Source organism: Genypterus blacodes, unplaced genomic scaffold (assembly GCF_046128005.1).
Source record: "Genypterus blacodes isolate CSIRO-AG114 ecotype Tasmania unplaced genomic scaffold, CSIRO-AGI_Gbla_v1 ptg000012l_1, whole genome shotgun sequence".
Taxonomy (NCBI): Eukaryota; Metazoa; Chordata; class Actinopteri; order Ophidiiformes; family Ophidiidae; genus Genypterus; species Genypterus blacodes.
The window spans coordinates 6186874-6212445 of NW_027466826.1; the positions used below are offsets into that span (position 1 = coordinate 6186874).

At 44.2% G+C, this 25572-nt stretch overlaps 2 protein-coding genes across 2 annotated transcripts; one reads left to right on the top strand and one right to left on the bottom strand.

The window, feature by feature from the left end:
• The first annotated feature begins 260 nt into the window (after positions 1-260).
• lzts2a (leucine zipper, putative tumor suppressor 2a) lies at positions 261-15476 on the top strand. The gene is made up of 8 exons (XM_076165110.1): positions 261-565; positions 8318-8972; positions 9411-10067; positions 10245-10367; positions 10585-10731; positions 10946-11464; positions 11551-11655; positions 11909-15476. The coding sequence occupies exons 2-8, from the start codon at positions 8349-8351 to the stop codon at positions 12089-12091; spliced, it is 2358 nt and encodes a 785-aa protein (XP_076021225.1). The 5' UTR covers positions 261-565; positions 8318-8348; the 3' UTR covers positions 12092-15476.
• A 986-nt stretch (positions 15477-16462) lies between these two features.
• On the bottom strand, positions 16463-24567 carry pdzd7a (PDZ domain containing 7a; the record flags this gene model as incomplete). The annotated part of the gene is made up of 15 exons (XM_076166012.1): positions 24372-24567; positions 23932-24069; positions 23652-23826; positions 23326-23502; positions 23051-23198; positions 22216-22276; positions 21450-21971; positions 21246-21365; positions 20665-20894; positions 19623-19714; positions 19443-19534; positions 19265-19333; positions 18339-18989; positions 18121-18221; positions 16463-16600 (listed from the first exon to the last, which is right to left on the bottom strand). Coding segments are annotated over exons 1-15 (2910 nt in total), but the record flags the coding sequence as incomplete, so codon positions are not given.
• Positions 24568-25572: the final 1005 nt, after the last annotated feature.

Consider the following 25572-nt stretch of genomic DNA (forward strand, 5'->3'; position numbering starts at 1 on the left):
TATCTGTAGTTAGAAACAGGACGTACAGTATGATAGAGATAGGGATGAAGGGATGTGTTCCACTTGACACACGTGGAACTCTCGTGGCAACTGAACAGAAGAGAAAAAAATTCTGTCATTTTGTTATGCAAAAAAGATGGGGGAGGAGAGAGGCAGAGAGGGAGGTGTGGTTGTGTGTATGTGTGTGCGTGGGTGTGTGTGTATGTGTTAAAAGAGGGAAGAAGCAGAGAAGCTTGCAGACAAAAGTGAGAGAGGGGAGGGAGGAGGAGGAGGGGGAGGTGGTGCCAAGGCAGACAGCAGGGAAGGAAAGCTGAGAAGAGGAACAGTGGAGTGGAGTCAGAGGAGGAGGAGGAGGAGGAGGACACAACAGGAAGAAGGGTCTGTTATTAGAAAGTCTTCGTGCCAGGCTGGAGCAGCACAACGCATAGTGGAGGAGTGGGGACTTCGGGGGGGGGACAGACGGAGACACGCGGACAATCGGAGCTGACGGACCGATGGAATGATTTTGTTTTTTCTCAGGACAGACCGGGGAGAGCGGAGGCAGCGATGCAGGGCTTCTGCTTGTGTGAGTAGCGAGAGGGGGGAGAGGGGGGTTACATGCGTTTCTATTAGAACGTCAACTAAAAGGGTCCGTTATGTAGTCAAACTTGTTCGGAGTGAAAGAAATGTCTGCGTGAAAGCCACATACAGGGCTCCGTGCAGGGCTTACATCCACTAATGTCTTTCTACGTGCAGAAAGGCATTAGTGGAACGTGTGTGACGGAGTTTGAGTTCAACATCCCACTTCAGAAAAAAAACTCGGGTCAGTGAAAGCCACTACGTCACTGCTGACTTCCAAATTCCAGATGAGCTGAGGTCTTCTTGACAAATGATGGTGAAGAAGCACACTCAAAGTCCGTCTAAGTTACCTCAGCCTTAGATTGAAAACATATCAGGCAGTCAGATGATTCTCAGTCACCTGGCTGGTATGTGGAGGTGTGCAACAAATAAACCATCATGACTAATTAAGTATTTGTTTTATACGTTTCAAGTGCCCTGAGTTGCTTCTTCAAAATATCTGCTCTCGCTTCAGGTTAGGAAATCAGCAAGAGATGTTTGTTTTTAGACCTTAGGCTAAGTCTTTTGAGCCGTCCCACGATAAATATGTGGAAAGATATTCTTATATATTTAAAAGAATTCATAAAATGTTTTCCCACCTGTATTGCGACGAGTAGGCGTCAGTCCAGAAGTCTGTGGCCAATTAGGAAGACATGGGAAAAACATGTATACCAATTGACCTCACATTCCTCTCTCTACTGGAACTGAAGAAATCCTTTGAATACTTGAAGTTAACACACTTTCAAGGTTCAAGGTTAAGGTTATGGTTCTATGGATCTAGCCTGAACTTATAACTATACAGTCGTATTTGTACAAACCGAGAAAGAAGTCCCAACGTTGCACTGTCTCGTGATACCAATTGACCAATCGCAGCCTTCTTGTCGGAATACAGTGCAACATTACCAATATGTTGTTGCCAGGAGTGTGCCAGGTGAAAGCCAGTGACAATCAGTGTGTTAACAAGCTCCTGCATACGTAACATATGTACGAGAAAAGTCAACATGTCAAGTCAGCTAAGGAAACGTCAACTCTCTGCATTAGAGATCCGGCATTCAAAGAGCCACCATTATGTAAAGACTCACTAGAACACTGTTTCTATGCATCTTCCAAAAAAGGCTGGTATCTGGCACTTATGAATGAGAGAACATGGCAACAATTGTCCTATAGAACATGTCAAATCTGGCACTCAGGTTCATCACAATGCCAGGTAAAAGTACTTTTAATAATGCCTGACTAACTGCCGATAAAAACATAATACTAACAAAAAGGTTGCCAAAGAAATGGTAGAATCTGTCCCTGTTTTCATCTGACATAAATACATGATATATTGTTAATCCACATGTTACTTAGGAAAGGTTTGGAAATGTAGTTGGCATGTAATTGTTGAAAGCCTGTAGAAACAACGTTGAAGAAAAGTGAGATAGCTGGGAGATTTGGAGTCAGTTGATCTCAAGTTAGGTTCCCAATGTTGTCAGGCCTCTAGCTTGGATTTACAGAAAAGGATTTACAGAAGACAGACAGACACCATCCTGGTGGTTTGGACTCAAGCAGGGTGAGTTTTTTGGGGGGGATGTCACCCTCTGTTCTCTAATCTAGACCCTGACTTATCTCTCCTTACAGCCTACAAGGTATTGATTTGAAATGTTAGCCGAGAAAAGCTGTCCCACCCTCCGGGTAGTTGGCCGAAAGAAGGAGGGGGTGTTATTCAATCTGCTCAGTGTCTACACACACACACACACACACACACACACACACACACACACACACAAGAAAGGGCATGAGGCAGCATCTATATTTCTGTCAGAGACTGTAGTCACACATTTTAAAAGTGTTTCCCCAGCTTCACATATCTATAAGAGGAACAGTGTTTTGGAATCTATGCTTTTTTTTAGATGACAAAGCATTTTGGGAGCACTGGCTGCTGTTGTTTGTCTGTTGTCCCTCTGTGTGTAATTTCACGGATCCTGGTGCCACATGTTACAGGGTTCTGATGAAGTTTGTTGCAGTCCCAGAGAGCTGTGTCAGCAGATACAGTTTACAGACAGGCGGTTGGAAGCCGGTCATTGACTGCATTCAAAGACAACTCTTTGTAGTAGCTGTAGTGTGACTATGTCATGTTGTGGTTTTATTGGAGTGAGCTAGCTGTGAGAAGACTGTAATTATGTAGACTGGGTTCTGGCAGAGTGAGACAGGCTGACGTTGCACTCCATAAACACAGCAGCTGTAATGGACTGGTATCAAGCTGCAAAGGTAAACGTGAAGCTTAACTCCATGGGGTGAAAGGAGAGTGGGGGGTTGCATCATCCGCCCTGAACAAAACAAATGAGGTAAATATGCGTCACCTGATGCAAGGGCATATATGTCGTTCCAATCAGTTTGACTTATAATACATTGTGTGTGTGTGTGTGTGTGTGTGTATCTGATTGCTGTGCCAATGCACGTACTGCATTGGTTGAAGAAGTAATCAAATTCTTTACTTGATCCACAATAGAAATGTGAGTAATAGTAATGAAAGACTCCAGTACTATCAGAAGAAGTGCATTCAAATTCAAACGTTCCAGCAATGTCGTTCTCAATGTCTCAATGTACTCAATTATCAAGCTAAGAAAAAGCTGTCGGAAGAGGAAAACAAATCATCTCTCATTCTTCTCAGCTCCAAATATAGAGCCAAACCTTCAGCTAGATATTAATGTTAAGTTATTGAATAATGTCCCTTGTTGAGAGATATGATGGAACCTTTTGTGTGTGTCTCTGAGAGAGAAAGAGAGAGAGGGAGAGAGAGAGAGAGATCAGTGAGGTGACTGTTTTCCATGCCGGTCTATCACCCCTCCGTCTCCCTCCAGTTTGCAGTATCATGCAGGCGTCTGTGTGTGTGTGTGTGTGTGTGTGTGTGTGCGCGCTTTGCCATATTGGATATTTTGTAAGGAACGGAAATGAATTATGCATGGAGGCTGGCACAGATACACCGAGGCATCACTGCTTATGTAATAGCTGTTGTGGAATACATTAGCCTAGCTCTATTTAGTAATTGTGTGTGTGTGTTCATGCATTTCGACACGTGTGTGTGCACGCATGTGAGGATACCGCACTGATGTGTAGATGTTCTCGGCATATGTATCCTCGGCTATGGTGCTTCTCCTACCTAAGGGAAGCCTGGAGTTGGTAGTCATCCCCTCTCTCCCTACTTCTCCCCACCCCTCCATGTTGTCTCTCATTGTCAGTCAAAGTGTGGGGAGATAACAACCTTCCTCCGTGCTCTCCCCTCTTTTAAACTGAAACAATGGGTCGGCATCGCTCATACTGCCAGGGGGGAAGGAAGAGAACTTTCGGAGGGAAAACTTTGACATCCCCTCCTCTCTATCCTTTCATCTCTTGGCTGTGCACCACAATACACTCTGATCATTCATACAACTAATAATTGTATGTCTTTTTTGGGGACGTGTTATGAAAGGCTAAAGACAGTTCTCGGGCTATACTGCCACATTATTCAATAGCGTGTGTTTATCTGGCTCTCTCTTGTCTTCTGAAACACATCGGGGCCTTTGAGGTTGATCTGGTCATTGATCCTGACAGACAGTAGTCCACTGGCTCGGCTAATCTCTCTACCACCGACATTCTTGGTATTTCCAGTGTCTGCCTGTCTGACCGCTGACCATCGCTGGATTGCTGGTTTGCGGCTGGAAAAAAAAAAAAAAACGTCTGGAAAATCCCAAACCAGGAATGTCAAGCCATCTTTGTTTTTCACACTGGGCGCTTTAATTTCTTCCAGTGTGAAGCGACTGATAACTAACAGTCCACAGCTATTGCAGTTATATTTCAAAGATAGTTTTATATTTATTGTCCGAATACTAATTTTGTTTATCAATTGCTCATCTGCTTCCTCTCTGTTCCTTCCTCTCTCACCCCCTGTCCATCTCATTTCAGCCTGGGCATGAAATCTTTGGCCTCATTTGCCATGACAACACTTCCAAACAGAGAATGAAACTTAACCCCACAACAGTAACAAGTTGGTTGTAAAAGAGGGAAAAGAAAATGAGGGGAGACGTCTTTGCCAATTCTTTTTGCTCACGCTCACTTGAAACCTTCTCTCTGTGTTTCACCCAAGAAATCCTATTTTAATGAAGTCAGACTTTACAGCATCCTGAATATTGTCTTTCTGGTTTGAATGGAAAGACACTCGGCACTTACACAGGTTAGGGTTTGAGTGCCAGAGATGGGAGGTAACTAAGTACATATACACTAAGTACAGTACTTAAAGCAGTCGTCTGTGAAACTAGAATGTTTGGATTCAAGGCGTAATTTGAGCAACTCCCTCCTCCACCTTCCTATCTGCTACACCCCAGTTGATGTTCAGTCAATGGAACACAGACTGGATCAGCCTGTGCAAAAGGTTATTCATTGATTGAAGATCATCCGCTTAGCAAGGGGGTAGGAGGGGCTTTAGAACAATCACAATGCAGGCACAACCCAGTTCAAGCAAATTAATGCATATGTTGTTTGTGCTCACCCACAATTAAAGAACTAATGTAGAAATGCAGTACTCTTATCATTTGTCAAGTGAAGTCAATCATAAGGGCCAACTTAAATAATGAGTCAATAATCAACAATGTTCAAATGAGCTCATCACCTACAACAGAGCCAACCAACAATCTGCAAGTTGATATTGAAACATGCAAGAACAAATGGAAGCAAGAATGTGATGCGTTTGTCCTTGCAGAAAATGTGAGAAAGGAGGGCTACAGCTATTTCTACACAACTGAATGTTTACAAAGTTTTGTCAAATGCATAAGTAGAGTTAAAGCAAATAACTGTAATTGTCCATACGTCTCTGCTGCTTTGTCCACTACCTCCTGTGTTGTAATCGTTCACAGTGGTTGTTTGCAAAATCAGAAAATAGACTTATGATGAACCGGCCCTTATATCAAACCTCTGTGGTTGTAGTGCTTTTTCCTCCAAACTGACATTATTATGTATGCCAGGAAGTATAGGAGCAACTCTGGTTGTGTAGTCTTTGTGTGTGCGTCGAACAAATGCTGAGACAGCACAAAATGGAACCTAAAGTCAGTCAATGTGGGGGTAGGTCAGAGAGTCATTGTATTGGAATGGAGGTGCAAGGTAGTCAATTGATCATTCAGCCCTATGTAGAATCATAAAAAATAGGACAACACACTCACACACACGCAAACAAACCTTGGTGTGATTGCATGAAGACTGCATTATTATATATACAGTGGCAATCCCAATTTAACATTAACTAAAACTAAGAAGCAGCCAGTGACACAGTTGGCAACCGGAAATGATGCAGTATGCTTCCCTGAAACAGGATACAGCCTCCCGTTTTGAAGGAAGAGGCCTTATTATTATGGTTTAAAAACGTTGAAGAGCGAGGACGTGAGGTGTGTGCTCAGATTGCAGTCCACTCTTACACTCTGTTCCCTATATCGTAGTAGTAGTTTGCTGTATATGCTACTTATTACTGTGTACCACTGTTAACTCATGGAAACATTCTGGAATCTAATTTCCAAGTGTTGATACTAAGTAATTGGTAGATGTACCCATTATTGATTTCAAGGACAAAGCACAGAAAGCTCTAAGGCTGGGAGGCATACAACAAGCTGTGGCATCAAAATCACAAGGCAAACACTCAGGAAACAGGCCAACTGATCTGGCAACTAACTGAGGGAAAAGAGCTGGTGTGTAGTTTGAGGACTGAGGGGTAAACGGGGCTCAGGTGTGGTGGCAGAGACTGGAATGAGAAAGATGTAAGTGACAGAGATAAGGCAGGTGAACTGGATGGATTAGGACTAGAATTGGATGATAGAGATGATTGACACTTAACTCGGCATGTTAAAGGAAAGCAGTAACACACAGGAGAGAAGATGATCGATGTGAAATGGAAAACGATGTCTCTTTGATGTTCGATTGCCCTGTGCTTCTCAGACCCTGACCCTGTATTAGGACTTTGGTTTTCCCTACAACTCAGGAGCCTTGAGAGCCTTTCTTTGTGGAGTATCTAGTATTAGGAATTCTCCTAAACCCCCAGCCGTCACCACCACTCAGCCCGCCATTGTCCTCTCACTCCTAAACCTCATTCCTTTATTTTCCTCTTGGTCTCTTTCTTTCCATCCTGCAGAGACTGCGGAACACTTCAGAAGTTGCATGTCGTTGCGAGGGGCGATCTGCTGCTGTGCAATAAAAGGCTTCCTCTCTGGCCTGTTATTTACAGACTTAACAGGATTATTCCCCTGTCAGAGATCTCCTTTCTGAATGTCGTTCGAGAACTACCTAGGAATCTCTTTCTCTCATCCCGGGCCAAATTTTACCACATGGAGGGTAACATTTCAAACACACTGTAACTCTCGTCCCTGAAAGAAGCAGTGACTTGCCTTTGAGGCTGCCTTCAACTGTTAAACAACTCAGAATTATATAATAATACAATACAGTGTCAGGACATGATAGAACATTCCCCTGGGGTGACCCTTCATAGCTTCTCTCAACAGTATTGGGAGTATACGTTTGAACTTCGTTGCTGAAAGAAGCCCCTCATGAAAGACTATCAGAATGATTTCAGGCACTTGAGATGCTTGCTATTTTTAGCCCCAATAGCTGGTTTGTGTCTGGCTTGTGCTGCTGACAGTGTATTGTGGTGAAAGTGGAAGAACTGAGAGGGTGGGTTGAGGATTATAACTATGTTACTTTAAGAGGAATTTAGCCACGAAGAGGGAATCTGTATGACTCCAGCAGTTTCTGGTTCTTGTGGAAGCTTGGCCCGTAGAGATGAAGACGCTGTTCTGTATTATTGAGCGCTAACAGAGGGGGACTTTTCTGCTGGGATTTGTTGCCAGAGAAGCCGCAAAAATGTATCCTTAGAGGAAGGAGTGTGGGAGGAGTCGGAGCCAATCCACTGCTGCAGGGGGTCATGGGTTTAGGGCTTGTTAGGGTCATGGATGACCATCTCAAAGGGTTGTTTATTTTATTATTCCTCCCTGAGAAGTGCTTGTCAAGGCTGAGAGGGAAGAAGAGGAGGGGCGGCTTGATAAACAGTGGAAGCAGGTTGTGAACATGATTTATTTTCCTTGACGTGGGAAGTGGTCAAACTTAAGTGCATACCACACATATCTTTATAGTCTCTCTCTCATGTCTCCTCTCTCTTTGCACCCTTCACCTCTTTATATATTCCCAGGTGTTTACAGCTGGTCCACCCTGCTAAATCTCTATTCGTTTAGATTTGGTTGTTGAGCCATCAATGTGAATCCAGCATGAAGTCTGTTTCTCAAACCCAAATACTTTGGATCACTACTTTTAAAACATACATGTAAGAAAACACACAAATGTGCTGTGTTTTGTGTGGTGAGCTTTGATATTTAGTGAAATGTTTACCATGTTTTATTAATCCGATTGTACTAATATATTAACGATATGAAGGAATAAGAATTCAATTGTATTGTGAGTTTGGATGTATGATTGTGTACCAACAAAACAAGCAACTTATTCAATTCTCATATGTTGCTGTTTTTGCTGTCATATTTATGTACGTATTTATGTGTGTATGGTGATGCAGAGGTCCCATGCTGTACAGACCACACATTCCACTAGGTTTGGATATGTGGCGAATAAAGAATCAGTCTTATCTATTATAATTATCTGTCATTATACCATCGACTCTCCAGCAGATGAAGTTTAATAGTAACGTGTTGTTTGTGTCTCTTTCATCTTACAGTGAATGCTGTGTCTGATGCCATTAGGGTACCATGGCTCTGGTTCAGGCGCTGCCTGTGTCCATGACTGACCGCCCAAGTCCTGCTCTCGACATCCAGGAGTACAGACCGCTATCGTCCAAGTCCCCTTCAGGTCCTTGCTCCGGCCCTTGTGTGCCCTGCGGCTCTGGGATACTAATGGGTTCTGTCAGCAGTCTGATATCAAGCCGTACTTACCAGGAGAGACATTGCCGGGCTGCCAGTGAGTTTACCAACAAGCCCCGGCGCTCCATACAGGCTACCAGCTGCTTCCGACTGCAGGATAATACCCTTCGCAGTGGAAGCTCATTGGAGCAGCTGCTTGATATCACCAACCAGACGCAACCCCTGGTCCAGGCTCTCCCTCCACCGCTGCCCACCAAGAAGCAACCCCGACCGGGTAACTCCGCTGGTGGAGGGAGGGTGGAAATGGTTGCTGGTGCGATAAGTTCTGGAAGTAATGGAAGCTTTGGGTATGTGAGCAACAAGGTGGTGGTGGGAGAGTGGAATGATAACCTGATGCTGGCAGCTGCGAGTCCCTGCAGTGACTCAGAGGACAAAAAAGACAACAGAACAATGAACGGAAATATAGGAGGACCCCCACCCAAACTCATCCCAGTGTCTGGACAGTTAGAAAAGGTAAATGAAGTGAAACGATGCAGCTGGAAACACATACAACACAAATACCAGAGCTCTTTCTCGATAGAGCTCAAGAGTACAGTATACGGTTCAACTGTCTAATTGGCTATTTATTTCTATAGAGAGAAACCTAATCACTGCCCTGACAAGCTGAGGTAGATCATTTGACATCTACTGACCTTGTGATCAGTGTGAGAGCTCCCTTACTTTAAGTGAGGTATTTACTGAGCCCTGAGGAATATTGTTAAAACATGCTTACTGTCTTCTAGTCTCCTCTCTCTCCTATGGTCATTATCTATTGTATATGTTTCACTTAATGCCCTGTAATGTGAGAATCAGACAAGATAATTGCTTAATGAAACATGAATATCACTCACCCGTAGCTAATGAGCCTTTGTGAACTCTTATTAATCACTAATGCTCTCTGTGTCTTTTCAGAATATGGAGAAAGTATTGATCCGCCCGACAGCATTCAAACCTGTACTCCCCAAGAATCGTCACTCTGTACAGTACCTGTCTCCACAGCCGGTGGGCAGCAGTCTGTCCGAGAGCCAGAGCAGTCTCAACCTCCTGCTGCCTCTTGGAGGATCTCACAGCCTCAGTGGAGGCGGAGGTGGCAGCAGTTCCAGTTCTGAGGGGAAGGGTAACTCCTACAGCGTAATTCACAATGCTCGGAACAGCCAGTCCTGCTCCATGTCAGATTCAGGGCGCAACTCTCTCTCTAGCCTCCCCACTCACAGCAGTACAGGCTGCAGTCTGGCCCCCAGCGAGGGCTCCAGCACGGGCTCCGGGGGCTTAGGTGGGCCTCTGGAGCCGGTGCTGGGCCTGGTTCGGAACGCTTCATGCGCAAACGGCAGCCATGGTCACACTAACTCGGACAGCGGACGTTCTTCTTCCAGCAAAAGCACAGGCTCGGGGTCACTGAGCGGACGTGGACAGCCACTTTCAGATAGCGGGTCCTGTGGCCACTCGCCGCCACCGGTGGAGGGATATGAGGCAGTGGTGAGGGAACTGGAAGAGAAGTTGAGGGAGAGAGATCTGGAGCTTCAGAGGCTCCGTGAAAATCTGGATGAGAATGAAGCTGCTATCTGCCAGGTGAGACATAATGAGCCAGATGGGATCAAATGGTGGTGTGTGTGTGTGATCTGATGACTTCCCATTCCAGTGATTACATAGATAGATTAACCCTGGATGTCTGAAAGTATTAATGGATAATATGGAGGGACCTGAGCACAGAATAATCTCAGAACTCTCACTCATTTGTCCTCAAAGGTGTATGAGGAGAAGCAGTGTCGCTGTGAAAGGGAGATGGAGGAGCTAAGACAGACGTGTGCTGCTAAGATGAAGCAGACCTCCCAGAAGGCTCAGAGGGCGCAACAGGTTCTGCAATTACAGGTAGATGCAAAATGATTACATTTCTTTTTGTGAGTAAATATGATTTACTCACACTTCTCCTTCTGGAACGAGCCACTACTCAGCTGTAAATGTGTGAATTGTGTTAACGCTTTCGTGTTCAATCTCTGCATTTGACCTCATCCAGCTTAGTCCCTTGTAAAATGCTACATGCCATAAAACTCTTAATTAAAACATCTTCATGTCTGAACCCTATCAGGTATTTCAGCTGCAGCAGGAGAAGAAGAAGCTGCAGGAAGACTTCTCTTCTCTGATGCATGACAGAGAGACGCTAGAGAGGAGGTGTGCCACCATCCAAAGAGAGCAGACCCAGCTGGGACCACGTTTGGAAGAGACCAAGTGGGAGGTAGGTCAAGTGCCTGTTAAATAATGGAAATCCCCTCTATGATGGTCAAATTAACTTAATGAATCTGCCTGGCACACTCAACCTCATGGAGCAGAGCACAGACTGTTCTCTCCTCAATTAAAAAGCTGTTAATGGCCAGTTCTCCCAAGCTACTGCCATTAAGTAGATGGATTTTGCTTTTCATTCTCGGTGTCTGTCTCCCTCCTACCCTCAGGTGTGTCAGAAGTCAGGAGAGATCTCTCTGCTGAAGCAGCAGCTGAAGGAGATCCAGTCGGAGCTCAGTCTGAAAGCCGGAGACATCGTGGTGCTGAAGGCTCAGCTCAGAGAAGCCCGTTCTGAGCTCCAAGCCAGCCAAGTTCGTTCTCAGGAGGCCCAAACAGCCATGCGCACCCGATCTCTGGAGCTGGAGGTGTGCGAGAACGAACTCCAGAGGCGCAAGAGTGAAGCTGAGCTGCTCCGAGAGAAAGTCAACCGTTTGGAGGATGAGTCGGTTCACTTCCATGACACTCTGGCTAAACAGAGTGGCTCTCTACCTATAAATCACTGGTCAACCATGAAGGGGCAGTATATGAGCATGGCCCTGCGACAGGGTAGAGTTGTTTCAGGGCGGGGAGGTCCCAGTCCCTCTCTGTACCGTGATGGGGAGGAAAGTCACCTGGTGTGGGCAGGGGAGAGCGATGAAGCCAAGGCACAGAGACAGAATGCCGAAGCAGTGCAGGGACTCAAACAGCAGGTACGTTTCTGCACATTTTCCTTTCAGAAATGGCTTAAGAATGAAGGTTTGTCGTTAATAAGATTCTTTCTCGCTCCTCCTATAAGGTGGACAGACTGAAGGCTGAGCTCATGTATGAGAGGAGGAGCGGCGAGGAGCAGCTTTCACACTTTGAGAAGGAGAGGAGGGTGTGGAAAGAGGAAAAAGAAAAGGTAAAGAAATCTGGTAAACTACAATGACACATCTCTGTTAAAGTTCTCTCACATGTAGGTCATGGATGGTTAGTGATGAGTAACAGACCTCCAAGACTGCCACCATTTGTGACAGTCTTTGTATTGGCATCACCTACAAATTTCCTCCAATCTACCATTACCTCCTGAAGGGGTGGCGTGTTTGACCTGCCATCTTGCTGATCTTGTCTGGAGTTCCTGTGTTAAGCTGTTGATCTGTTTACTCGCAACACAGGTCATTCGCTATCAGAAACAGCTGCAGCAGAACTACATCCAGATGTACCGTCGCAACCGAGACCTGGAGCGAGTGATGCGGGAGCTGAGTCTGGAGCTGGAGCACGGGGACATGAAAGACTTTGAAGTCCACAGTGGCAGCAACGACATCCACTTTGAGGAAATCAGTGCCACGGAGATCTAAACACACAAACATACAGTATGTATGCGCACAGAAACACAAGAACAAAGCCAACACTCAGAAATGACGCAGAATATGTCAAACCCAACAGGGACGGAAGAACAAACACCGCACTGACTGAACCACCATCTTTAACTGGATCACAAAGAAGTATCATCAAACAGGACATCCAGTAGCGTCTCTGCCGTCACCGTCTATTACAGAGGGATCTGCCTTATTCTGTCTCATTTCCTGAAAACTCCAGAAACAAGTTGTTTTTTATTGGAAACAGGTAAAAAACAACCTCACTTCTGAATTTCAGAACTCAATAACAGAACAACCAACTTGATAAGATGGAGATATTTTGCGTTTAAGATACGAACCAATGAATCCCTGCTACAAAAACCAGCATTACTTTTCAACCAGTTAGACAAATAAGGCAAACAAAAGTCTCAAATCTTTCCCAGTTGTGTTTCAGGTCAGGATATTAAACAATGACAACTCCCGATTCCACGCACAAGCAGTGCAGTCACACCTTTTTTATGGGAGCACAAGAGGTTGGAACACGCAGCCACCAGCATCCAAACATCAGCATCATCTCATCAGCAGTAAGGATAACTCTCAGGTCTCAGGTGTGTCAATCTGTCTATTATGCAAGAGATAATGAACGATGAAGGAAATGAGTTTTTGGAAGGTGAGATGGAGAGCGGAGCGTGAAATGAAGTACAGGAGGCGTAGAGGTGTTCTTTGAAAGAAAAAGGTGCTTTATAATTGGTGGAGCGTCACGTTCTGTTTGGTTCTATTCAGGTCAACCGCATTTTGGATTCACTCTAAATATCCTTGGGTTTGTTTGTCGACATCTAAGAACTAAAGGGAAAACGACACCAAATATACGACACGTGCTGTTTGCATCTGTGTGGCCTTTGTGTCATTTATTATTTGAAATATCATTTTGTTACAGAAATATTTCCTTAGCTTACCTTATTTTTGTTTTTAGAGAAATGTGTTTTGATGATCACACCAGACAGCTCCAGTATAAAGGCCTCAGTATACTTCCAGTTCATATGCATCATACTGAGCCTTCATAATAACAACAGGCATCAAAACACTCTCACACAACTTCCCTACACGTTTCAAAATTCAGGAAACAGTTTGATATGCTGTTTGATTCTTGGTTTGCCTAAATGTCAGCGTCCTTTTCTATCATTTGCTCAAACTACAGAGGAGATGGAGCCCAAACAATCATAGGAAACACTAATATGTCACTTGTCTGGATCCATTCAGGAGCTGCTTGTTTTTCTTGCATCTTTTTCTTAGCAACACTGTTTTTCCAATGTTGTATATGCTTACAAAAATTGATCTTACTGAGCATGTGAGTAAGTGTTTGATCTGTAGACACGGTTATTACAAATATCCGGTTTTCCTCTTCACCCCTCTTCTCTATCATTGCTAATTATTCACCTTAAGGCAGCACACAGGTTAAAAGCACGGTTGAGTCTTCCTAATCTTCCTCTACTCTGTATTCTTCTCGGTTACACATATACACGTATACATATTTCCAAGAGAGGCCACACAGTGACACAGCTACATGTCTAAAGGAATACTCTGATATTTTTCTTTGCTGATTCAAGGCTCCTACAGTCTGTGCTGTTCATGAACGCCTCATGAATCATACTGCCACCATAAGCAGGAAAACACTATCCTGGCAGAAGCTCATCCTCAGCTTGTCATTCAGCTGTGATGTCGACAGTCAAGCTGGGAGATTTTGGTCGATATTTTGTGACAAACTGTCTTCGGTCACATTGCCTCATTCTGTGATCTGCAGGGCCACCGTTTTGGACTTCTATCACTTTAATCTCACAAGCTTCATCTTTTGTCTGTGACAGTCCAACGTCTGTAGTCATGGAGATGGAAAGGAAGTTGATATCCATCTCCTCATCTCAGACAGCAAACATATAACACCTCTCTGTAAATATCAGAGGACATCTACAGTTTATATGTATAGATTATCCTATAAATCCTTTTTTATAAGAACTTGGAGCATCGAAGAGCATGTTGGGTAATTCTCTGTTGTCACAAATGTCGAGCATATACAGGGAGACATACAGTGTTATGTGTTATCTGTGTTACACTGAGCATATCTATTATTTTAGAAAGAGTATATATTAAGGAATAATACTGAAACAAATCTATATAATGCAGATGTAGTATTTTACATATAAATATATATATATATATATATATTCATATATATATACATACAGTAGCACCTGAAGGTATTATGTTGTAATATCAATATCAGTGTTGGTTAATCATTACTTATGACCAGTTTACACAAAGTATAAATACATTCATAGCTTATATATCACCTACCGATAGTTCCGCAACAGATTAACGATCAGTGAGAGAACGACCGCAGCCGAAACTGTAAAGCAGGAAAATCATGTTTTTGTGATTTGTTTGCATCTTTAGAACTGAAGGTATCTGCTGTGACTTTACTGTAAATGATCTTTCATAACTATCAGTGTAAAATGACACCGCTCCATCTTCATCGCCACCTTTTCCTGCATGTCATGTCTGGTTATACTTGCATGCACTTGTTAAAATTACTTTTTGATGATGCTGGACTGAGATCATGCAAGTGCAGGAGTTTTATTTCCCTCTCTACATGAAAGGTAGATGGGATTCATCAGTATCATTGATAATCATATTCATTAGATAAAATCCATCCACGCGCAGGACATGTAGCCCTAACATCTTCCGTCTTGCTCTTGTTGAATAATTCTGAATCAGGAGTTGTGACTTGCTGCAAACGGGCACTCGCGCCTGGATTGTGGCCATGCAAAAAAACATTAAGTGTTTTATAAATGGATGAATATTATCCATGGAAGGAGGAGGAAACGCAACCACCTGATAAGATCCAGCCGCAATGCAGCAGAATCCAGATCATTAAAGGCCTGTTAGTGTGGGAACGGCTTTGTGTGAATGAATCAAAGCCACAAATATGGACTTTTTTGTGGTATAAATTGGTTTTGTCCAATAATATCCACATTCAGCAGACATCAGACTGTTATTTAGTTATTAAACTATATATTTCCTCTCTCCTCTCTGAATTCCCTTCATTGCCACATCACCATTTTCATTGTAAATATGTAAAACGCTTAATAGTATAACAGAGTGACATTGTCTTATATTTAGACCAAAATCATCTTTTTCACATGTAGCCACTGTGATTAGAACCAAAGCAACATAAAACACTTTCTCTTACTTTGTGTGTGCATTTCTTGTTTGCATCGTTTGTCTCGTCTTCATTCATCCACACAGACTGTAGCTGTTCATGTGTATTTTGTGTGTGTACATTTTTTGTACAAATGACTGTTTTGAATTAAAGAAGTTGTCATGCCTTAAAGTCGCAATTGGATTTGTCCTTAATAGCTACGGAAAATAACTTTGTTTAAAATCAGCATGTATGTTATTTGTACATATAACTATATATCTGTATATGTATGTTTGAGTGAGAGATAGATAGATAGATAGATAGATAGATAGATAGATAGATAGATAGATAGACAGACAGACAGACAATAGTATGTTGACAAAGTGATCCTCAGAGCTGGAGTCAGCCTTAGGAAGAAAATGATTCATTGGCTTGATTGCAGTATAAGTGATTGCAAACTTACTGCTTTTATTCAACAACAAAGAATCTCACATTTTATTGTAGAAAATAGTACAATATTTTTTAATTATAAGATGACTTAATAAATAAACTACATCTGCATGCCCATGTTTTATTCTGACGTGTTATCTGGCACTTCCTGTTTCCTCTTCATTTCCTATTTGAATGTGTAGCATCAATGTGAGTGTGTTCGTCATGCCCCGGCTGCAGTCTGCCTCTGAGTTATTGAGCTCTCCTAGCAAATAGCTCTGGTTGTCCTCCATCTCTTGTGCAATTGCCTCTTTCCTCCAAAAGCAGTACTGTCAACAAAATACAAGAAAGTGTGAGATTTGGCAGTTAGAAAACGCAAAGAGCAACAAACGTGTATGATTGTATAATTATCTAACCTGAACGACTTTCAGCCACTGGACCACCTCATCGACGTCGTCATAGTTTGTTTCAGCTGTTAATGGCGTCGTCTCCTCGTGTGGCTGCTCCCCCAAATTGACTTGGCAAATATTGTAGTGCAGCCATTTTACTCTCCCGCTACCACTTTGGCTCCTTGGTCCGGAGCTGGAATAAAGCTGGGTCAAAACCTCCCAGCATATCAGTGATGGGCCCATTCACACATGACCGCATGATGGATCCAACCCAGCATGATGTGTGTGTTCAGTCTGCATGTGTGAATGGGGCTTAACACAGAGTCAGTCAGTGGGGCTCCTCGGGCTGGTTTGGTTCACAGCCTTGGGAACCTTGAGCACAAAAACCATCGGGTCTTTGGCTTTGTTGCTGAATGCACGACGTATAACATCCACAGCATGTTGATGAGTGACCGCCTGCAGACTGTCTCCATCCACAGACAGGAGCTCATACCCTGCCTGTTGAAACACATCATCAAAGACAAAGATCATCATCATCGTCCTCATCCTGCCTTCTTATTCTGCCCGTCATTTTTGTCCTTTTGCCATGAACTGTGTCGACCTCATGGTATACAAAGAGAGAGAGAGTATATGTTTTGCTAAGTTAGTTAAGGCGTCTTCCTCTTCCATCTTTCTGTTGAGTTCAGCTGTGATCTGCAGCTTCTGTCTGTCTGACTTTGACTAATAAATATATTTTTTGTTGGACAGTTGTTTATCATTTATTGTTTTAAGATGCACTCACATGGGTATTTGTGTGACAAGGTCCATTTGTGGTCCACAACAATACACTCACACACACACACGTACCCTCACACACAGAGACACATACACACTTTACAGTTTCCTGCAGGATGTGCAGATGTGAGCTATCTTGGAAACTCGGAGGAAAGGAACTTCCTGTGATGTCACCAGGATGCACCTGCGTTCCCAACACATGCCCACCAACTTATACGGTCACATCCATTACTGCCTGTCCCTTCCCTTCCCTTTCCCTTTTCCTTTCCAGTGATTAGACATCAACAGATATATTAATTCTGCATTAATGCTGTACTGCATTGTATCTCTCCAATAAACACATTCTTTGGTATAAGTATATGACTATAAAGTGCATTGTACAAGTACATTGATCTGGTATGCAGTAGCAGTTAGATTGCTTGCAGGTAGATAGGGAGCCTGTTCAAGCTGAGGCCTCCTGGGATTGTGTTGTTCTTTGTGTTTGCTACACTGTGTTGTGACTGGATTCCACATTTCTGAGTACAAACACATTGCTCTGGGGCCTCTGCCACACAATCTAGTGTTGTGAAAGATACTTACTGCTCTGAAGTGGAAGTGTTGCTTTGTAGCCAGCAGGCAAGCAGTGTAAATTTGCTTGCCTATCTTTCCACTTCTAGAGGATTATTGCTTCCATTCCAAGCTGGATGTTAAAAAGAGTCTTCTTGTAGCTTCTGCAACCCCTAGTTTTGGGTCAGTGAGGTTGGCTGCAGGCCTCTCGCCCCAGTGGACTAGGCCCTGCTGGCTTTGTCCTGCTGAAGGCAAGATATACCAGCAGGAGCTGCCATGCCTGCAGGCCAGCTTGTTTAGGGCTAAGAGGTATAGCAAAAAAAGCTTACAGAAATCTTTGGTCCCCATTTTAACTCTCCTCAATGGTAACAGAGCAGGATGGGTTAACAGGATATGTGCTGGCCTTCCTCTGCCTTTAAAACATCTTTCTTTTTCTTGCTTCTCTCTCCCTCCCCCTCTCTCTCTCTCTCTCTCTCTCTCTCTCTCCTAATGTTGCTGTAGTTGGTGAGAGTGTGTATCATGTGTGCTTAAATGAATGAGGCAGTCATTAGTGTGCAGGCACCATATTACCAATACATTATCAGCCCAGCACCATGTACTTCATCAATAATGAAGATGGCGTTAGGTGAGACTACTCGGCACACCTTCACCTGTCCGTCATACGCCGGTCACAGATTTCATGTCCACACGCAACTCACCTTCAGATCCTGGTTGGTTGATGCAGCTCCTCCAGGGAAGATTTTCTCAATCTTTATCATGGGCTGGACTTTAGACTCCATCCCCCCAGAGATACTTATGCCTGCAAACACATGAGAAGAAAAACAACACAGTGATTAGATCTAAACTGCAGTGTGATCAGATTCATTTGCAAGATTTTAAAGCGTTTTGCTGCTGAGCGTCATTGTGCATTAATCACCCAGTGACTGCTTGGCCTTTGAGATGTTCATGTTGATGATGTCATATTCCTCAGGGTGCAGGGTGGCTCTTCTTTTCACACCATGACCGTTCTGTGAATGTCCGTTCACCTGATGACTGCTTGCTCTACCTGTGGAGGGGCTTCTCTTTCTCTGAGGCTCAAATTCTTCAACCAGAGATGTTCCTCCCCGCTGTTTTGAAGGAACACGTACACTGACCTCTGTGTAACCCTCTTGTCTCCTCCGTCTGCCATCTATGCTGTCAGGACTCGACTCCCTCCTTGCTTTTCCGTCCATGTTCCTTATCGGCGACCTCCCTCGCTCAGGAGCCACGTCTCCTCGATCTGATACGGACAGCAAGGATGTCTCGTCATGATGTCCCCCCCTGTTCTCTCTCCTCTGTGGGGAGCGCTGACATTGGCATCCACACGGGGCGCTGTGGGAGGGTGAGGGTGAGGGACTCCGGGAAATGGAGCGCGGACTGGATGAGGAGTAACTGTCCACAGATACGTCCAACAGGGGCATGAAGGCACGGAAGGGAGGCGCAGGGCCTGTCTGGGGGCTGAACACATGCAGCCTTTCCATGTCCTCAACCACCTGATGATCCCGGTGTGTGTCTGGAATTGGCAGGAGCTGGAAGCCACCCCTGTAGTCTGGATAAACACACACACACACGCACACACACACACACACACACACACACACACACACACACACACACACACACACTAGCTTAGAATTAACTGAGATTTTTCATTAATGAATTTAATTAATTATCATAGCACATTGGGACAAGAGAGACCGACAACGCAAAGTAAGATAATAAACTTACTGGAGGAAACTGACATAAAGTAAGACATTTACGCAATGATCAGTGTTAAAATGAACTGTATGGGTGCATGAACACACACTCAGTGAGCTGGTGTACCAGGGATTGGTGTGATGAGGTGGCGTCGGGGGATTCCGTTGTGAGGGGAGCGAAGAATGGGAGAATGCACTGAGAAGAAATAAATCAGAGCATCACTTTCTTTCTTTCCTGTGTCATTTCTTTCACACAAACAGGAAATTGAAATTTTAAGTGATTTTCAGCACATTCTCCTGCTCACCGGAGCGTCTCTTGAGAATGTCGTACGCCTTCAGTTCATATGGTGTAGCTATGCTGTCAAAATGAGCCAACTGAGCAGCAGGGATCAGCATTCTACACAGGAAATGATCAGTCACTCAAGACCATATAACCTCCTCTTTACAGATCACACCAACATAACTGTTCTCATGTATGGTCTCACCTTATTTCTCTCAGCAGTAGTATTTTCTCTGGCCTGTCCAAAATGGCCAAAAGGGGGCGCACTAAATCCTCAATCACATTGTCTGCCAAAAACTAATACAAAAATGAATACAAAGGAACAGAATAGGAAGACAAAAGTGACAAAATAATCCCTTCCTATACTGATGTCAGTTTCTTGACAATGTTTTATTTAGTTGATAACTGATTGAAGTGATCATAGCAGCAGTGTCTCATCAAAAGGCCTCTGAATACCAAAGCCTAAGATGTTATTTTTTCATTGTTGCCCCATGAATAAGGAGCCTACATGAGCATTCCATGAACATCACAGCCAATCACTGTGACTTTGATCTAAGTCCCTGTAAACTTGAACCTTCAGGAGAGTCAAGACTCAACTTAAGCCTTAACTGCAAATCTTAAGATGCTGTGATTCAGGTTCTTTTGGCAAATGGAGAAACATTCACAATAAGTTCCTTTAAGACAAGAAACGAATGAAGGCAAGAGTCTTCAGTTGGATCTTGTGACAGGGGACTTGTGGTCACTTGGAGGCCTAACACCAGAGAGAGATTGCATTACATGTGGTATTCTATGATGTGTTCACTGGCTTCTGTCTTTTTGTAAATTCAAGCATGCTAGATGATCCATTGTCATATAACTTTAGTACGACACCACTGCAAGCATTCCCTTACCCCTTTTAGGCAACAATTAAGTAACGTATATCAAATCCTTTATACTCAGCAAACGGCTTAATCCTACTCATTCTGTCATGTTTACTGTATGTATTTCATTTTTGTCTTCATAACAGTAGAGACAAATGTGAATATAATGTGCAGGTACAAATACTGAGTCATACTAAGCTCTGTGTAGCCGTAGATCCTAATCTTAACTGGCATGCCGAACCCGCCTTTTGTTACAGCAGCTGCCAGACACAGAAATCACAGAAGACAAGAAACAAAGCTGCTCACTTAAGCCTCTAAATAGACTGAAGAGGAATAAGCTGGAGACTGAGGTGACACAGATCAGGTCACTGCAGATCAATAACTCACCCGTCGACAGTGTCTCATCACAGCAGCTACCTCGTCCTGGCTCAGCAGTCTTTGTGCAATGACCTCCACCTGCTGTAGGGTCTCTGGACGGACCAGTGACTTGCTGTCCTTCACTCCAGCGTGGGTCTCCTGGGGTGAAGTCATGAGCCGGAAGCGACCACCTTGCTCCTTATCTAACACAATAAAACACTTATGTATCTGATGTGTATCCAGTAGGGATGAGGATCTCTCTCTCTCTCTCTGAGACTAATGTTACCCAAATCATGATCAGATCATTGCCGTTTTATACGAGGAAACCCCCTAAAGATTCATCAAGGGGATCCTGCAGGAACCGTGACGCTATTTTCCAAACAAGGTGATTGGTCATGATGCAGTGCTTTATATTTCAGCCTGCCTAAACTTTCAGCCAGTTCCTCACCCTGTCTCTAAGGCTGAGCCCAGCCACCATGAGGGGAAAACTCATTTTGGCCGCTTGTATCTGCTATCTTGTTCTTTCGGTCACTACCCAAAGCTCACAAGCCTATGTATTTACAAAAAAAGACTCTCTCTCCATCTAAACCTATAGGTGGCAAATTCCTCACCTCTGTCTTTCCGGTCTTTCTTAAATAACAGGTTGACAAAGGTTTTTGAGCGCTGCAGGCTGGTTTTGCCCTCTGAGGCACCCGTCTCCTTCTGCTGTCTCTTGTTCCTCTTTCTGTCCTCTGTTAGGGAAAACAGGAGAGACTTTATTACAATGGCGTCAACACAATGACCCTAAATAGTGATTCAAACACTGTAACTCTCACCTGTTGCAGTAATGTGGCTTTGGGAGCGTCTGATTGGCTTACGTGGTTTGCTCAGGGCCATCAACACTTCCGTCTTTGGAGAATGTTTATTTACTTCCTGGTCCCCTGTTGACACTGTCCTTGTCCTGCCCCACCCTCCTTCCCCAGCTCCTCCTATTTCCCGTGGACCCTCCCCTTTTCCATGTATGACTGTGTCCTTCAGCCGAATTGTGCTGCCTACAGTCCGCCGGGTTTCTGCGGCAACGAGCCTGCCGGTGTGCGACCCATTAAGTGAGGGGTGGTCCAGGTAGTTTGGAGATTGGAGGCCAGTTTGTACGGGGGCTCCTGTGGTACCATTGGCACTGCCTGGACGCCGTGAGCGGTCATCTGTGGAAATGGAGACCATCTCAGAGCCAAAGACAGGTGGGAAGAGGACCTGGGACACACCACTGAGGGAACTGAGAGGCGTACCAGAAGACAACGAAGAGGCAGAGGAGTTGGAGCCTGAAACCTGGGAGAAAGGTACAGGGCCGCCATTGGCCACTGCTGGAGAAGGAAAGGAGTAGAATGTTAGGAATATTACTGTTTCCAACTCAAGGCACCAAGTACAACAGTTTGAACCGTTGCACCATTTAAGCACAACAAATTAGAGGTCTTCCTAGGCTACCCAGAACCAAGCTCAGGTCCTATTTGTATTCAGTCTCATTGGTGCTGGTCCTGTGCTCTGGTCATCATAATCACAGTCAAAATCCTAGTCAAAGTCATGCTTTGTGGACAGCATACATACATTGGTGAAGCCAGCCGTATTCTGCCACCATCTCCTTGTATGCAGGGTACCTTCCAACCTCCTGTAGAAGGGAAGATAATTGTAAATGGAATTAAATATAAAACACAGAGCAGTTATTTTAGAGCAGCTTATTTCACACATCCCATTTAAGATTGTCCAGAAAAAGCATTTGACCGTATGTGGCTGTGATCCATGACTGAACTGCTTATCCACTGAGTCCCATTGGGTGATGCAATGGTTTAGTACGATCCCTGGCACAGGAAGTGGAATCTGAATTCAATTCTCTATAGTGACTGACATGTTTCCTAATAACTTGAATTCCTTTAGTGTATGTGATTTTGACTCTTCACTGGGACGACAAGAGGACTGAAGCAGCCCATCAAAATGAGTCTTCTGCCATCTATAACTTGATCCCTGACTGCCTTTGAATAATGAACGTTGTCCCTGGCTGTTTTTCACACATGGAACCTGAGATCAGAGGAGTAAAACGAGTACACAGGTATGTTAGAGCTAAGAAAGCATACACACCACATACTCACTCACACACACGTCCACTCAGACACACACTTACAATCCTTTATGTAAGAATTAAATCAGCTGAGTGCACACTGGACTGTTACCCAGCAGTCTTATTAGTTATGCAGGATTATTCTCTATACTGTTGGTGTTTTAAGCAGTTTAACATCACAAATACGGATCATTTGTTATGTTTAAAACTATACAAGTAAATAATAACGTGTAATAAATCTACAAGAGCCTTTTTTAAATATGTGTTTATCAGTTATAGTAACGTGAAGTAAGACTGGTGAAGTTTATCTGTGAAATAGTTTCTCACTCTGATGGTCAACATGATGTGCGAGTGGCTCTTCAGGACCTCGACCGCGTTGCTATGGGTGATGTCATCAAAGCTCACCCCATTGGCAGCAAGGATTTGATCGCCCATTTTGATGCCATGCAGCTCTGCAAGCCCACCTGGGTCCAGCCTGATAGAGAGAGAGAGAGAGAGAGAGGAGGAGGAGAGACTCTGGTTAGTGGTTAATGACTCTAATCAGTAAATGTAATTATTTTGGTATTGGACTGAAGCCATGTTTTGAGGGTTGAAGCACATACTTAGAAACATATATTCCCAGGCCGAACTCCTTCCCTCCTCTGATGTTGAAGCCCAGGCAGTAGTCATCTGATGTGGAGAACAGATGTACGATCCTGCGGAGGGCGCTGTCTGAGCTGACGACTGACGGTGTGCGGCCGCTTTCCTCCACAACCATCCGCCGATGAATCAGATCCACCCTACACACATGAATTCATAAATATGACGAGGTCACAGCGTTCATCTATGCACTGCAGCCATGTGGAACCAAGACGGAAACTATTAGGCCGTAAATTCTTTGTTGATATCTACCATCATATTAAAACATATTGTAAATGTTTGCTCTCACCATGTGGTCTTCTCCTTGGAGAAGCGGATGCCGGGGATCTTTCCCGTCCTCCTCACCACCATCCTCAACCTGTTGTTTCCCGTGAGGACCTTCACAGCGCTGCTCATGGTGATGCTCTTCAGGTTGACCCCGTTCACCTCCACCAGCTGATCGCCCACAAACAAGCCCGCCTGAGCTGCACGTGCCACATGGGACAGGCAAGTAAACACACCTCACAGGTAGATGAATGAGCCACCACAGGAAACACACACACAAGCACACACACACACTTCCTGCTAACCTGCAGAGCTGTTTTCCTCCACTTTGCTGACAAATATGCCAAGTCCGTGTTCAGACCCCCCACGGACACTGAATCCCAGACACCCACTTGGACTCTTATCTACTGTCACCGTGTGTGTATCTTCTCCATCATCCTCTCCTACAGACAACAAACACACCATTGTTATCTGCTCTTACCTATATGTGCACATTATGTTAATAGGGAATAAAAATCCTGATGCATGGAAGTACTGAAAGCGGATTCTAATAGCTGAAGACAAAACATTACAACTATAGATTAGAGGACTTTTCTAGGTTTTCTACCAGACTGAATTTACTCCTAAACTGATTTTCTCAAATGCTGAACAGAACACAGAACAGAAGCCTCAATAGTTTTGGACTGACGCTGCAAAAGGTTTTCTATTACTCAGAAAACTGAAAAGTTCAAGGTCAAGGACTCACCATCATCAGGGGCATTGATGAGGATCACGCTGCCCATGGGGGAGGAGGATCTGCGGCCAGGGTGCTGGTGATGCCTCCTCAGCACGTAGTGTGTCTTTGTGTGGGACCCCCCTGCCTGGGCTCCGTTGGTGAAGTGTGGGTGGCCCCCTCCATTTGTCATCCCCACCCAGCCAGAGGAGTGAGAGGGATGAGCCATGCTATGTGTCTGACACCACTGATCTTAGTCATCCAGACTGGAGGAGATCTGGGGAGGAATGGAGAAGGTGCAACCCCGAGAGTTGGGGAGGAGTGGGAGTGGGGTTTAGGTGTGGAAGACCCGACTGGTCCCAGTAAGTCACAGAGCTGTACGAAGCATCACTGTGTCTTGATTGCAGCCCATTTCAGATGACAAAACTAGGAAGATCCTCAGGAAAACTTTGGATTCTCTATTGGTTCCTTTTACTCCGAGGTGAAGGAAGTTGATATTACTGTCCTCTGTTTGCCTCGCAGCGTCTGAATCATCTTCATTACTGCGGTTCTTGTTTCCATCTGCGTCCACACACACTGCTGGGAAACTCGTGCACGGTGTTTCCCGTGGGGTCGTGTTTAATTAAAAAGATACACGCTGTTAGAAGGACACAAGACGGTGACTGGCGTTTAGAAAATAACGTGCAGATAATGCAGAATATAATAGAATAGAACAGAATAGAATAGAATAAAATAGAATAGAATAGAATAGAATAGAATAGAACATTCCTACTTACCTCGAGTGAATCGATCGATCAGCACCGTGAACAGCGACGTATTTGTTGACTTTAATAACGTAAACTTCTTACTTCTACTTGTCGACGTTGTTGTTTTAATCTAAATATGATCAAACCTCTGCTGCAGTGATCGGCGTCAGTAGGTCAACAGCGAAGAACACCAAACCTACCGTGTTGATCCCATGAGACTGAAGACTGTAAGCATGAATCAGCTGCAGTGTGTGTCAGTGTGTTACCTGCTTCCAGGTGTCTCACACACTCACTGACCCGCTTCACTAACGCACCATTGGACACCACCGGCTTGAATTAATAATTCTCTCGTCATTTTCATATGAAACTTCCTGTTTTTGTTTAATAAAACGGTTACTTGCAAAAAGGAAAGCAAGAAATATACAGCAATTTTCATCGATTATGCTTTTTGAAACGTTTTTATAATCGTATTTTTTCCCCACTTTTCC